This window comes from Pseudorca crassidens, chromosome X, assembly GCF_039906515.1.
Source record: "Pseudorca crassidens isolate mPseCra1 chromosome X, mPseCra1.hap1, whole genome shotgun sequence".
Classification (NCBI taxonomy): Eukaryota; Metazoa; Chordata; class Mammalia; order Artiodactyla; family Delphinidae; genus Pseudorca; species Pseudorca crassidens.
In genome coordinates this window covers 5,019,647-5,035,472 of record NC_090317.1, presented here as the reverse complement: position 1 = coordinate 5,035,472, position 15,826 = coordinate 5,019,647, and the positions used below count along the sequence as shown (strand labels likewise).

At 51.2% G+C, this 15,826-nt stretch overlaps 1 protein-coding gene across 14 annotated transcripts in view; it reads left to right on the top strand.

Moving 5' to 3' along the window:
• MAMLD1 (mastermind like domain containing 1) overlaps window positions 1-15,826 on the top strand; it is a 117,386-nt gene that overhangs the window by 57,837 nt on the left and 43,723 nt on the right. For 12 of the 14 annotated variants that reach the window (XM_067724271.1, XM_067724272.1, XM_067724274.1 and 9 more), the window contains one exon: window positions 800-958. The exons of 1 other annotated variant lie outside the window; for it this stretch is intronic. In XM_067724271.1, coding sequence (XP_067580372.1) covers window positions 863-958 — 96 coding nt within the window. In that variant the 5' untranslated portion in view covers window positions 800-862. Of the gene's footprint in view, window positions 1-328; window positions 959-15,826 lie in introns of those variants that run through there. One more of the 14 variants, XM_067724273.1, reaches the window with a different exon arrangement.

The window sequence follows — 15,826 nt, the reverse complement described above, 5'->3', positions numbered from 1 at the left end:
TCGCATATGAATGTCTTAGCAGAGCTCCTATTCCACGTCTACATTGTGAGAACAAAAAGAAATGAAACAAAACAAAACGAAAAAAGTCCGCTGTACCTGGGTTTGCACGTGTCCGCTCATCTGTCATGGAGGGCATAAATTGGGGCAGCCGTGATGGCAGCCAGCTCGGTTAGTTTTTTGTAAACCAGTGCACCAGGTTTTCATGAGCCCCTTCCGACGTCCATTGCTTCTTTCCATTGACTGTCAGGTTATGACCTGTCAGCTCACTTGGCTGGGTGCTAACGGGCAGAGTGGGGAGTAGCTCCTTCTATGGGCCAAAGGCTTCAGTAGAGCTGAAGGGGCAATAAGCCATCACGTGATCCAACCGCCATGGTTTTCATATTAAAAAAAAAAAAAAAAAAAAAAACCTGTGTCAGAAAACAGAAAAGCCTTTCCCCAGATCTCACTGCGTACCACACAAGCAAAGGCAGACCCAGGAGCCCCATTCCCTGCCTTTAAGCCCACTGTTATTTAAGGTACATTGGGCTGCTTCTCCACCCATCCCTCAGCTCTCCAGTGAACTTCACTCTGCCCCATGGCCAGGGACTGCGGTCTCATCCCAGCCAAGTGCCTCCCAGAGGTGCCCTTCATCCCTGGAGGTGGGAGGTGCTCCATGAGGGTGGTGGGGTGGGAAGAGAGACAGGAAAATGAACGTGGCTGACTCCACCTAAACCTGTCCTCAGAATGCAAGTCTGTGATTCACGGGGTCAATGGTCTCATCTTCATATCTGAAAGACAGTGTACTTTTTGTCTCCCTAAGCCCTGTGTCTAGGTCGTTTGGGAAGCGCCTTGGAGAGTCAAGAATAAAATTGCAGGTCAAACAATGGATGACTGGAAAAGTCGGCTTGTAATCAAGAGCATGCTTCCCCATTTCGCCATGGTGGGAAATCGTCAGGAGCCCAGAAAGCTCCAGGAATCGGTCAGACAATGGGCTATCGGGGGGAGGGGGGTTTTGAATGCTTCTAATCTTATACTTGAACGTAATATGTGTTATTGAAATTCTCTGTGCGAACTTGGTGGCAAGCAACCAACCCAAAATGTAAGGCACTGAAATCTGACCTAGAAGGGATCTAGGAGATGAGCTGACCTTGCCCCTTTTGAGTTTTTGGAAGAGCAGGAAATAGAGTCCAAGGTTCCATGTGGATTCCCAGTCCAGCTCTCTCTGCACTGCACCCGTTCAACTGGAAAGAGATGAAGGGTGAAAAGGGAAAAAGACCTACTTTTTACCTTAATAGAAACCAGGAATGTGGGGATGACAGGCACTAGATATATTATATTAGCTTCCTAGTACCACTGAGAACAGGAAGCCGGTGAGTAGGGCACAGAAAGCTATTCCCATTCGATTCTCTGGCCCTGATGTCCTTTCAAAAACTCATTTGACAAATTTCTGCTTTCTTCCCTTGGAACTCAGATGTCATCCATGGGTCCGAAACTCAGGGTTAGGGATTCCAGAGAGCCATTGGTTGGTTGAATCTGACAATAAAAGCCTGCAACCTCGCCAGTCTACCAGGGTTAGCTCAGTTAATAGGAGGTGCCGCAAACACAATGGCTGTTATCTCAGTGTATTAGGTCCACAAAGGAGTGGCTCACTTAATCTCTGCAATTAATAGAGCAGAGAGGAAATGGCTCTTCTAGACCCGTGGGTCTGCTTCCTTCCCGTTCAGAGAACTGGGAGCTGGGGGCTCTGAGGTAATGTCATTTCACATAACTAGAGGGCCTGGCTTCTCCAATTCCAAGGGCAATCCACTTTCAGTAAGTCAGTTTTCTATTTAGTTGAGGATTCTGATCTGTGCACAAGTGTGCGGGGACATTGTTGAAATCCTGTTGCTGTCTTTTGCCCTGGTTGTCTACCACCAACAATGTACTGAAAATGTGGTATCCAGTTGAGGCATTTACAAAACTTTGTTTACTGGAGTTCCAGCTCTCACAGAGATGGCAGAAAGATGGGATGGCAGAGAGGGAGCAATTTCTTTGGCCTGTCCTGCCAGCCGTTCCGTCAGGCATCTTTCCATGGCAATCTCTACCCTCCATCCTAATTACCCTTTTGAGTTCTTGCTTCTCTTTTATGGTCAAGAACTAAGTCAGTGAAGGAAAGCCTCTCGGTAATGCGTCCAGAGTTCATGGTCAGTTTCAACAGGACTTGCAGTTTCTCCTTTGTTTCACGCTTGTTTCCAACCCTAGGGGAAAAGACTGGGTGGGTTGTAGATGCAGGATCCTCTTCCCCTTCCCCCCATGTGCCCCACCAACACCCTTTTAAAAAGTGTGACTAGTAAGTAATCGTTTTGGTTTTGATAAGTGTAGATCTCAGCGCAGGATGGGTTTTTCCTAGAACAGGTTCTTAGAGCTGCCACCCGTGCCCTCACTCTGGAGAAGCGGCCCTTGCTCACGCCATTTCCGGGCTAGGCTTCTCTTTGTAGGTGGCCTTCAGAGTCCTTTGTAAGTCTTGCCAAAAATTCACATTCATTGCTTTAGAGTCACACCTCGGTCTTGATCAAAATCAGCCCTTCTCCCTCCTCCGTGGCACACCTTATTCTCCGCCAGTGGCTCAGAGTGAGCTGTTTCTGAAAAGCCAAGCTGTCCTAGAAGACCATGGATTTGTCCCGGTGGAGGGGATCCAAAAACCAAGGCTTGGGCTCCGAAAGGTCAAAATCACATTCATCTTCTTGGAAGATGCACATGGCCTCTGAGGAGCTGACACCTAGGGCACCCGCTCCTTTGGCTCTGCCTGATGGGTATGCTGGGAGCCAGGCACTGCTGATGCAGCCAGTTCTGGTTTGAACAGTTCCTGGTTTGAGCACAGCTGACTTCTCGCAGCTGGTCAATCCCTGCAGCTTCAAGGAAGGTACCTGGTGCCCACACGGAGCTCTGCTCCACACGCTGAGTGGCTCAGCAGCCCCGTGTTTGTGGACAGACGGACAGATTCAAAGCAGAATGGCCAGTCAGTTCACCATGACACCTGCTGTCCGTATAAGTTAATACAGGGCCCAGGACGGCAGCAGCAGAAAGCAGTCCTTTGTGGGAGCTGGACTGGCACCTCCCAGGTGTGGCCTGGACTGGATCTCGGCTGTTTCCAATGCTTGCTCTCCCTCGGGTGCTTTTATAACATCCAGGGATGACAACCCACACCCCAGCCCCAGGCAACTCTGTGCCTCTGGAAGCACTTCCCTAGCTCCACCCTCCCTTGTCCTGGCAGCATCCTCAGCATAGAGGTCTGACACAGACATTCAGCTTACCTGTTTTTTTTTGTCCTTTCCCAGGAAACAGACTAACAATAACAACAACAAAAAACAAATTTCAAGTCAAGTTTTGTTAATAAAATTATATCAGTCCCAAAGGAGAGTTCTTTGAAACAGCCCTGGGATTTACATGTGAAGTTTTTTTTTAACATCTTTATTGGAGTATAATTGCTTTACAATGTTGTGTTAGTTTCTGCTGTATAACAAAGTGAATATACATATATACATATACCCATATCCGTCCCTCTTGGGTCTCCCTCCCACCCTCCCTATCCCACCCCTCTAGGTGGTCACAAAGCACCGAGCTGATCTCCCTGTGCTATGCGGCTGCTTCCCACTAGCTAGCTACCTTACGTTTGGTAGTGTATATATGTCCATGCCTCTCTCTCACTTCGTCCCAGCTGACCCTTCCCCCTACCCGTGTCCTCACGTACATTCTCTACATCTGCGTCTTTATTCCTGTCCTGCCCCTAGGTTCATTAGAACCTTTTTTTTTTTTTTTTAGATTCCATACATATGTGTTAGCATACAGAATTTGTTTTTCTCTTTCTGACTTACTTCACTCTGTAGGACAGACTCTAGGCCCATCCACCTCACTACAAATAACTCAATTTCGTTTCTTTTATGGCTGAGTAATATTCCACTGTATATATGTGCCACATCTTCTTTATCCATTCTTCTGTCAGTGGACACTTAGGTTGCTTCCATGTCCTGACTGTTGTAAATAGTGCTGCAATGAACATTGTGGTACATGTCTCTTTTTGAATGATGGTTTTCTCAGGGTATATGCCCAGTAGTGGTATTGCTGGGTCATATGGTAGTTCTATTTTTAGTTTTTTAAGGAACCTCCATACTGTTCTGCATAGTGGCTGTATCAATTTACATTCCCACCAACAGTGCAAGAGTGTTCCCTTTTCTCCACACCCTCTCCAGCATTTATTGTTTGTAGATTTTTTGATGATGGCCATTCTGACCGGTGTGAGGTGTTACCAATGGCATTTTTCACAGAACTAGAACAAGAAATTTTACAATTTGTATGGAAACACAAGAGACCCCAAATAGCCAAAGCAATCTTGAGAAAGAAAAACAGAGCTGGAGGAATCAGGCTCCCTGAGTTCAGACTATACTACAAAGCTACAGTAATCAAGACAGTATGGTACTAGCACAAAAACAGAAACATAGATCAGTGCAACAGGATAGAAAGCCCAGAAATAAACCCATACACATATGGTCACCTTATCTTTGATAAAGGAGGCAAGAATACACAATGGAGAAAAGACAGCCTCTTCAATAAGTGGTGCTGGGAACACTGGACAGCTACATGTAAAAGAATGAAATTAGAACACTCCCTAACACCATACATAAAACATAAACTCAAAGTGGATTAAAGACCTAAATATAAGGCCAGACACTATAAGACTCTTAGAGGGAAACATAGGCAGAACACTCTATGACATAAATCACAGCAAGATCCTTTTTGACCCACCTCCTAGAGAAATGGAAATAAAAGCAAAAATGAACAAATGGGACCTATTGCATAGCAAAGGAAACCATAAATAAGACAGAAAGGCAACCCTCAGAATGGGAGAAAATATTTGTAAATGGAGCAACTGACAAAGGATTAATCTCCAAAATTTACAAGCAGCTCATGCAGCTCAATATCAAAAAAACGAACAGTCCAATCCGAAAATGGACAGAAGACCTAAATAGACGTTTCTCCATGTGAATTTTTGAGAGTCCCCTTGCAGGAAAACGTGCGTCTGATGTGACGATTTTTCTTGGTCTAAGACCAGGGCCCAGGACACCTGATTCCAGTCTTGCTTCTGCTCCTAACTAGCCGTGGGGCTTTGTCCATCCTTTGCCCACTCTGAGGACAAAGATCAAATGAACCAGGAGTAAGAATAGCCACCTTGAGTTGAGTGCTGACTAGGCGCTGCGCACTTGCTGAGCATTTGGGCTGCCTTATTTCCTGTAATCCTTAGGATAACCCTGAGATGAAGAGGTTAGCTGCAGGAAACTGAGGCTCAAAGAGGTTAAGCAACTTGACAAAGTCACAGAGACAAGGTGCAGCAGAGCTCAGAGCCTGCTTTCTTCACCACTGTGCTCTGCTGCCTCTTGGCTCTGAAGCATGTTGAAAACCACAAAGCTCCAAGCACATATCAGGTGGGAGCAGTTGTCGTAAGAAAGTGCAGCACCCTGTCAGCATTTGTTCATTCACTCAGCAGCCTGATGGCTTAATGACTCGTGGTCTGGAGTTTTACCTTTTGAACACTCGGGCATCCACCCAAGCTTAATAAGGCATCCAGTCTCTGCAGTGAGTGTATGGAGTTTTAACAGGAGGCAGAATGTTTGCTCCCTCCTTTTGAAGTTAAGATCTCCGCTCCTCCCCCAGAACGGTGAGTGGATTGATTACTAGTGCACGAATCTCTAAAATACTAGCACTCCAGATGGGAGCGCTTCAGAGCCCACGTGGAATTGGAGCCCAGTCGTCTCCGTCTCAGTCTGCACCCAAAGTTGCGAAGATTCCCCAGCTCTGAGCAGCCGCCTATTCCGTTCATAAGGCAGCTCCAGAGAAAATGGAGGCATTAAGGGCATTAGACGTACAGTCGGAGAAGGAACGGGATGCTGCGCTCACGGCGCACCTTCTGTGTGTCGTCATGGGATGATAACGAATGGCTGACTCTCTAGTTACCATGAGTTGGCATGTCCAGTCTTCCTTCCGACCTTCCCAGCCGTTGCCCCTCTTTATGGATGAGGACACTTAGATCCAAGAAATCCAGTGACTTGTAGTAAGATGCTCATGGCGAAGGTGGGGAGCTCTATCAAGGGTCCCCATTCGGGTGGCCCCAAGTGCAGCCTGCTTTCCACCTGCAGTATGACCTAAACCAACGACTCACCCCTTCTTCTCCTTCTTGTCACCTCGAGTGCAAATGGAGCTGAGGAAGGGGCAGAAAGGAGTCCTGTCCGTCCCTCTGCTTTAGACTGGTGACCTTAGATATGCCCAGTAGGAGGAGGGCCGTTCACCGGCTGCCGTGGCGTGTGATCAGGTTGGGGGTTTGTGCCCCTCATCCTCGGAAGCACACACTTTTCTTTGCAAAAAGCGCAGGGGACTCAGGAGACCTCAAATTTCATTCCAGAGCTCTAACTAGCACTTTGTGAGCCCTTGGGTAAGTCCCTTTGCTCCTGAGGTCAGAGGGCCTGCATATCTCAGGCCTCCTGCCACATTTCCAGGGTTCCTCCTGTGTGCCCAGCCCTGTGCTAGACCATGGGCTACAGCAGCTCCCAGTCAAGGGGTAGGTAGACTCTTCCCAGGCTTCCTGCACTGGGAACAGATGTGTGCTACTCTGTAGTTCTGCCTGTCCTCCTCGGAAGCCGGGAGGAGAGGATGGCCAAGTGGCTCTCTTGTGCACGTTCCTTTGTAGACAATAGCTCGTCTACTCCTGTGACACAGAGACTAATATTTCCACTTCACCGGGGAGGAGACCGAGGGACTTTCCCAATGTTGCGCGGGCAGTAGGTTGGAAATTCCGATCTCAAACCCAGGTGCCCTGACCAGCATCGTCCACTGCCCAGCCTGTGAGCCGAGAGCCAGGCTAATTAAAACCCCACAGGGAGTAGGGACAGCCAGCCAGGACCTGGGCTGGGTTGTGTAAACAGCTCTCTTGGAAGCCTGGAGAGGCAGCCCAGTGTCCCCTGCTTCATGTCGGCTGTGGGCAGGGTGCACTGGCCCCAGGAGAGGGGAGCAGGGTATATGGCCCCGGCTTCCAGGAGCCGGCGGGTCCAGGAATCAGCTCACTGGGGAGGCAGCTGTCCCAGACAGTGACTGGGATGCGGCATGAGGCTGTGCCCTCTGCCCACGTCAGATGACGATGAACAAGGTGTGGATATGAACGCAGTGTAAACCACACAGAGTATTACCGCTGTGAGCACTTTTTTTTTAATGATCAGAGATTGGCATTGGCTCAGAAAGGCGATGAGAGACAAGTGTCCTTGGAGCTCAGGTAGAGACACAGGGCCCCTGAGGATATCTCAGGCTCATCAGCAGCCCCGCTGCCCGAGGAGCGCTGGATTGACGGTGTAGCTCTGAGCATTCTGGGTCAAAGCCTGCAGTGCGTATGTGACTTTCTATTTGGGGATCCTCCCCACGGAGCGCGCAGCTGTTCGCTCCTTTTCCTCCCGCCCCCTCCTCCTGCAGTGAGGGCCCGGCCCTGTTCCAGACACCCCGCCGGGCTGGGCCACCAGGCAGCGGCCTTGCCTTCGGCTCTTCTGCGAAGGCTGCACGCTGCTCGGCTGGCCGGACACCACTGGGCTCTGCGTCGGGGTCCCACCTGGGTAGCCCCGTCCAGCAAAGCGGTGACCTGAAAATCACAGTCTGTTCGCAGGGGGAGCTGCCGGGAGGGGAGGTCTGTTTGGCAGCTGGCACCCACTGGCATCTGGGCGCTCGACACTGCCTATTTCTGAACTTCTAGGAGCCCTCGTTAGCTGTGTCTGCGTTCCTGCCTGGCCTCTGCCCACAGCTTCCTTGACATCAGGCCCGAGGTGACAGGTGTCTGGAGCTTGAGCTGCCCGGGGGAGGGGGACCCCAGGTCAGGGTGTCAGGAGAGTCTGGCTGAGCCGACACTCGGGCACGACCTCCATCTAGGGTGTGCGCAAACCAGGGGGGGCAGCCCTGGGGCGCAGACCCAGGGGTCCTCAGACTCTGGCTTGGCCTGTGCAGGCTGAGGCCCCTGGCTTTTGTTGAAAATCCCCAGCTGGAGAGCTCAACGTGGCTCTGACTGCAGACAGATATTTGGGTCATAAGCTGCCCCTGGGGTACCCAGTTTTAGACCTCAGGTTGGGCAGGGCACGGGAAGCACGCACTTCTGAAGATTAGGCTACAGGTGCTGATTTCTGCAGTCGACATAGAAGAATTTGTCAAAACCCTGCCTGCTGCTCCTTGGCCTTTCCTTTCTCCTCATCTACCACCTCCCCTGACTCACCAGATCGCCAGCCCCAAAGTACCAAAGTTAAAAAGACAGGCCGGAGCCCAGGCCGCACTCGACCCCTGAGGGCCCAGACCCAAGGCCCAGGCGAGGCTGCCGCCACCCCTCCCTCCCTGCCCCCTCACCCCCCCCCCCCCGCGCTTCCTCACAAACCCCCTTTGTGTGCCTCCCTCTGGTGCTGCAGGGTGCGGTCCCTCTTCTGACTCCGTCCAGAGCTGTTTCTCCAGGCCGGTCGCCCCCCTCCAAGCCTGTCAGCTGGCACACAGGCACTCTCGTGACCCTGAATGCTCGGTGGACAGTGGTTGCCCTTCCTCTTGGCCAGAAGGTCCCTTAGAAATCGTCCAGGTCACCTCCTTTGTTGACCACAGGAGGCCCAGACACACGAAGGAGAAGGCGTGTCCTTCACGGGACCAGTTAGTGAATTCATCACAGTTTCTGAAAAGCGATTGCCTCTGGGCCTTGTGCTGGGAATGGAAGAGAACAGGATCATTTGTAGGAAACCTTCTGCTCCAGGGCTTAATTCACATCTGCAGATGCCAGCTGAGCCCTGTCACGACACTAGGTGCTACGGGGGTGCAGAGATGAGGAGGAAACAGCCCCAGTCTTCTGAGAGCTGCGTTGTGGAGGCCTGGGTTGGAAGGGGTGGGGCTCGAGGCCGAGTTATCCTAGAGACCCTTGAAGGCCCGAGGGAGGAGGGTGTGCTTTCATCTGCTGGACAAGGTGCGAATTGTTGACGAGGATACGAAGGCTGGAAGAGCAAGCAGACGGCCAGGCATTCTGGAGGAGGCGGTGTCCTGTTTCATGGAACCCGTGGCGCACCCAACAGATGGGCAGTAATAATAACCATCGTTAGCGCAGGTTAAACGTGGCGTTTGAGACTGCTACGTGCCTCGTGCATTCAGAAATGGTCACCTAACTTGTACGATGGTAGAAATCTTGAAGCTTTTCAGCTCCGAAAATGTTGCCTGCCACTGTCTTGTGAACAGTAGGCCTACGTGGCCCCCTGCAGTGTGAGGGGGGCGATTTGGAAATAGCCTCTGTGCCTTGGGGAAGGCGCTCAGCCGGTGCTGCAGGTCAGGGCTTGGTAAAGTCCCCCCCGGGCAGCCTGTTCTTGCAAATGAAGTTTCATTAGCACAAGCCATACCTAGTCATTAACATATCATCTGGAGTTGCAACAGGGACCACTTGGTCTGCAAAGCCTAAGAGAGTTACTCTTTGGGTCTTTACAGAAAGTTGACGACCCCCTGATCTAGGTCACTGGGTTTGGGATCATATTTTCTGAGGCCGTAGTTTCCTCCCATAAGTGGGTGCTCGGCTCTGTGCCACCTGAGGGACAATCACAGATCCTGGCACCTCTCCAGGCATTCTGCTTCCTCTCCTGTGCCACAGCTGGCCTGACCCCCCTCTGGACCTATCCCTTTCTCTCTCCCATCAGCACCCAGCCAGACCTTTTACAAACAGATGGAGCCGACCACTCCTCGGTATAACCCCCCACCCAGTGGTTTCCCACCGCAGACATCTGACAGTCCACCCGCTTCCCAGGGCTGCGGGTCCATCCGTGAGCCATGGCTGTCCCCCTGGCTCGCTGCGCACCAAGCACAGTGGCCACCTGCCCGTTCTTGGAGCGTGCCGAGAGCTTTCCCCCAGGGCCTCTCCCTTCTGCCCTCCTGCCTGGAGCGCTCTGCCCCGAGTCCTTCTCCTGGCCACTCTGTCACATCACTGCTCCTTCACTCTGTTCTTGTTCTTGCTGTCTTTATACCGTCTGTTCCACTAGAACTCCAGCTCCGTCTCATTCTGGTTCCCCGCTCCTCGCCCGGCATGTGCTCATTCTGAGGGGATCTCTGTTCTGGGCCCCCTAGACAGCCCTGCTTTGCACAGTTAGAAGCCTCCATCTCTGTAGTGGACAGGTGCTCAGTGCCACTCGCTAGCTGCCTCCTTTTCTAAAATAAACTTGAGGCAATAAAGTTGTCTAGTGTTAGGGCTGTCTGTGTGACGCTGTCAGAAAATCTCAACATTTTCTTGCCTCTTTTTCTCCTTTAAGTCAAGCCTTTGGGCTTTAGAACAATGAACTTAGCCTATATAAAGTACCTCCAGGAAGTCAGCCCCCAAACACCAACATCCAACATCTGCCTTCTGAATATATGGCTTCAAAGAGCTAAGTGCACGGTAGCAAAGTGCTGTCCATCCTATGTTTTTAAGCCACATGACAGCCAAGGAACTTAGAAATGCCTTGCCCTTTCCTGTAGTTAAATCTGACATAAAATTACTTTATTGGCAGCATTTTAACAAACAAAACTCTCCTGTGTTTTCACCGGTAATTCAGCTTCAATTTTCCGAGTGAGAAAAAAGTAATTACGAATGATGGCAAGGAGACAGTTTTGAGGTCTCTGTTAATAACACATTCAGGGCGAGTCCTCTTTCTCCGGCCCACTCAGGGCAGCTTCTTACAGTGAGGTGGAGCAAGAAGGAATCACTCTGTAGGAGTAGCCCCTTGACTGTCAGCACTCCGGCCACTACCAATACCAGCATCACTACCCCTCCACGTCCACCACCAGCACCATCACCACCAACCACCTCCACCACCAGCATCACCACCTCCACCACCAACACCATCACCACCAACCACCTCCCCCACCAGCATCACCACCTCCACCACCAACACCATCTCCTGCACCAGCACCATCTCCACCACCACTACCTCTACCACCACCATCACCACCAACCACCTCTACCACAAGCGTCACCACCTCCACCACCAACACCATCTCCTACACCAGCACCATCTCCACCGCCACCACTTCCACCACCAACACCATCATCACCACCACCTCCACCACCAACACCAACACCATCACCACCAACCACCTCCCCCACCAGCATCACCACCTCCACCACCAACACCATCTTCTACACCAGCACCATCTCCACCACCAACACCATCTCCTACACCAACACCATCTCCACCTCCACCACCAACACCATCTCGACCACTACCGTCACCACCACCATCTCCTACACCACCACCACCACCACCACCATCTCCTACACCAACACCATCTCCACCACCACCACCTCCACCACCACCACCATCTCCACCATCAGCACCGTCACCACCACCACCATCACACACACACAGACACATACACAGGGGCAATTTTTCAGGTTCTGTGACATGCTCCCTGATGTAATCGCAGACACCTTCCACACACAGTGTGTAATCTACTCTTGTTGCTGTGGGATTTGGGGCTGTGGGGCATCACCATGTGTTTGTGGCCAGAATTAAGCTAGGGTTCCTTACAAGGAAGGCCAGTGCCTCTGAGGACTACAGCTTTAAGCCAGATAGGTCTGGATGAGAGATCTTAACTTCATAAAAGGATTTCCTTTCCATGGCAGATTCTCGTTGCATTTTATTATGATTTGGTTGACGAAAGTTAGCCTTGCACACAGCTGTTCAGGAATGCAGCCAATGAGTAAAGGCAGATCTGCCTTGAATGGCAAATGCCGCTGAGTAACTATGTTACAGGCTATTTTAGGACCACCAAGAATGTGTTTGCATTTTCGAGAGTGGAAAGAGAGAGACTATTTACTTGGTACGAACACCATGCCAGGCACTATGCGCACTTTCCACCTCTAAGCTCACGTGATTCTGGTCACAAATTTGTGGGGTGGCCTCAACGCTCCCCATCTTGGCTGCACAGCACTGTGAATGTACCAGAGGCCACTGAATTGCACACTTGCAAAAGCTTAATTTCATGCTCTGCGAATTTTGCCTCAATTTCAAAAAGAGAGGACCTAAGTCATTTCACAGTGTATGCGTATGTTAAATCGTCACGTTGCACGCTTTTCAGAAAATCACGTTGTACTTCAATACATATAATTTTGAGCTGTCGATCATACCTCAGTAAAGCTGGAAAAAAGAGAGGACCTAGACCATGGGGAGGGTCTCTGCACTGACCTGAAGCTCCTTAGCCCATGTCCCCTCCCAGCCTCTGCTTCTGTGGCATCAGAGCTCAAGCAGCCTTACTCAAAGGTCTGCTAACTAGGGTGCGTACATTTGCAGGCCATTAGTGTATTTTAGAGCCAGAAGTTGGCACCTAGCCACTAAAATGTGCTTATTCAGTAAGCACGTGACCTCCAGAATACACCGGACTAACCGGGTGTCTCTGGATTCTTCCCCCACCTACACAGCTGTTGGGTTTCTCATGCAGGGAACTTCCTGCCATGGTCTAAAGCCTGTCGCCATTTTATTTAGCCCGTTGTTGGGACACAGGCAGAAGCAAAGTCCCCTTCTGCTTAAGCTTCAGGACTGGCCTTCGAACCTTACGAAGCCTGGGACGTAATTTTGTTCTCTGAACCTTACATTCCCTTTCATAAAGCGGGTGCCTCGCATCGTCTAGCTTCAATCCCCACGAAGCAGAGGGCGTGGAGAGCTATTTGGGGAAGATCATAATTTGACCCCAGCTGGTCTGGGGCAAGTTGTGCTTTCTTTAACATGGTCTGGAATTGGAGGTGATGTACACCTCCTGCCCATGGCAAGGACGCTTGTGAATCACGAGGCTCTCCTTGGCCTATCTGCACCCCGGGGAGAGAGGCCCTCTTGGGTGGGGGACAAGAGCATTCATCTTCTCTCTGCAGGAGCAGAAAGAAAGTCATAGCATCAGCTTACCAAAGCTGGGACCCATTCACTGTGTGGGTGGGGAAACTGAGGCTCAGAGTGGGGTCGGGACCTATGAGAGGTCACACCACAAGGTATCAATACTTAGAAGCAGAGCCCTGGGAGAAGTGAGAAAGTTGGGCTTAAATGAACTCCGAGGGCCCTTCTGCCCTTTTCATATATAGAAACCCAGGTCTGCCCAGTGGCCCTGGTGGTCTCCAACCTCGGCTCTGCCTTCGCTCTTCCTCTTCCCTGCATGTTTCCTGGTGCGTCAGCCTAATTCAGGTGAAACACAGATGACCCCTGTTACCCTGAGTCCTGCACAGACAGACTCATCTGGGCTGGGACAATGCCCTCGCCTTTGACCTTCAGCTTCTAGCCTGGCTCCACAGGCAGTACCTGCTTGGTCTCTCGGCCAACCTCATCAAATGCAGGTGCTTGAAACCAACTCCATCTTCCCCTTCTCCCCCCAAGTGGTCATCTTTATCCCACTAATGATGCTACATGGGAAGGCCTTTGGAGGAAACGGGGGCAGGGTTTCTTCCAGTGGCAAGAGGCCAACCTGGCAGTCAGAGACACTGGCCCACGGGCACATCTCTTCCTGGCTCTCAGCCTCATGAGCCCTCACGTGAATGGGAGGGACCAGCCCGTCACTAAGGGCCTGGCAGTTCTGACGGCCTCTAGGAGTGCCAGGCTCGCACTCAAGGAACGCCTGGTCAATGACGGAACACTTGGAGGTGTCTCGGGGTGGAACCGCTGCATTACGAGCCCGTTAAGTCCACATGCATCTATCTGTTTGGGGCCATTCTTAGAGTCGCCAGTTCTTCCAGCTGGTATGTCTACACTACAGAAAGGGAGAACACAGTTCTCAAAAACCCCCAGGTCTGCTCATTTCTGCATTTGTTGGGGCCGCTCTGGTTGAAGCTTGTTGAAGCCACAGCCCTCATGTTGGGAAGCCTGAGGGTGCAGACAGTGTGATGGAGCCCAGAGTGGTGGGCGATGGCGAACAGCAGAAGGTGGAATTTTACAGGCAGCACCGCTGGCCGTCAGGTCGATGCCATCAGCGCCAGGCTGCTCGTCTCTCTCCACTCTCACCCCATGTCCCGATTCTAGAGCATGTGTCCTTATTTGCCAGAGAGCAAGCCGAGGCCCACACTGGAGGGCACTGGGGCAGCCTGGGGACCCAGGGCCTGGAGAGTGACATCAGTGACAGTGACTGCTTCTGACGTGCACTCCTCAAAGATGCTGTGAGGCACCCAGGGCAGGCCGAGGACTCATTTTACAGAAGAAAACTTGAGGCTCATAGAGGGGGAGTGACTTGCCCACAGTCACACAGCAGATGGAGGAGCTAGGGCTTCCATCAGGTCTTTTGGTGCCTACTCCAATGCTCCTCCCTCCAGCCCAGCCCGCCTCTACCTGCAGTGCGTGCAGCCTCTGTCACTTCGGGGCAAGCCCAGGGCGCCAATATATCCCCTCTTTCTAGGGTGAGATTCTTGCTCCAAACCACCTGTTAGCAGAGATTCATTCCTGAGACAAACCGACTCCTCTTGAAGCCAGTCAGGATTCCCTGCAGTTCCCATCCACCCTGGGATTCTCCAGAACCTCAGGTCTTGCAATTCTGGAAATGCTGAAAGTCCTGTTTGTTCTACAGAAAGACCAGTTTGTGGGGACTTCGTTCTGAAAAACAACTGTGCAAATGATACACCAGCTCAAGTACAGGCAGTTGTCGGTGCTCATCTGATCCCATGTCTACACGCAGGCAGATTCCCTCTCTCTCCCTCCTTCCCTCCTTGTCTCTCTTCCTGCAAACCCAGTCCTGCTGCATCGTGTCTCATCTGTTCTCCTTTCTTCTGAGCAAGTCTACCGGGGAACACTCCTGTCTCAGAGGGCTTGAAATCACAGCTAGTTGGCCAGCGTGAGCTTCTTGGAAACTCCCAGGGAGCATGTGTAACAGTACCGAGGAAAGGTGTTGATGGAGCATGGGTGGGCTCGTGTGAGAGACACTGAGAGAAGCAGAAGCAGAAGCAGATTGGCCGGGGCTGCACCGCAGGAGGCGCTACTGACAGAGGAAGGGGAGACTAAATACACCACAGGCAGTTTCCAGCTTTTGGACAATCTTGCCCGGGGCTCTCTGGAGGGAAAAACGAGGCTCCCTGAGCCAATCTGTCCTGCACACCTTCGGCTTCCTGCATTCTTACCCAGGAGGGACTGTGCATAATTTTGCTGGCCTTTTGTAGATGTCTGTGATAAACTTCCAGCTAGAGTTCAAAATCAAGTGTTTATAGCAACTGCCAGACTTCTTTGGAAAGAGTTATATATGTTCTTCTCCTTATGCCCATTTTCTGAGCCTGGACTGTACTCTTGTAATCTAGACCCTTTCCCAAGAAAGCTTTGCCCTTTTTGCCATTCTGGACTAAAAAACTGTAGAAAGGGAAGAATTGCCATATGTCATTGTTCAGACAGAACCAGAAATAATGTTGACTTCAGAGCTGAACTTGGCCTCTATCAGAAGGGTTGCCTTTGTTTTCTCATTATTTAGGGGGTGGGGAAGGCATCACATGCTTTGAAATGCATTTTAATGAATGTTTATAAGGTCGTGGGGATCACATTGGTGGCTTTGTCTGCCCGATTATGAAATGGGACTCCGCCAGCACTGGTGCATGGAGATAAAGTCATTCCTTTCTAAAAGACACCAGGACACCGTCCCTCACTCCCCTTCCCCGCCCTACCACTGCCCGGACCTGTGAGGGCTGGCCCTCCTGGGGTCTAGTGTTGGTGTTGGCCCCTAACTAGCCGTGGGACCACAAGCAAATCACCACCCATTCTGTTTTCTGTAAAAAGTGAAGGTTGACGTGTGTCGTCTAGCAATCCTGCTAGTGGCTACTGATTCACTTATGGTAAAAAAAACAAAAAAC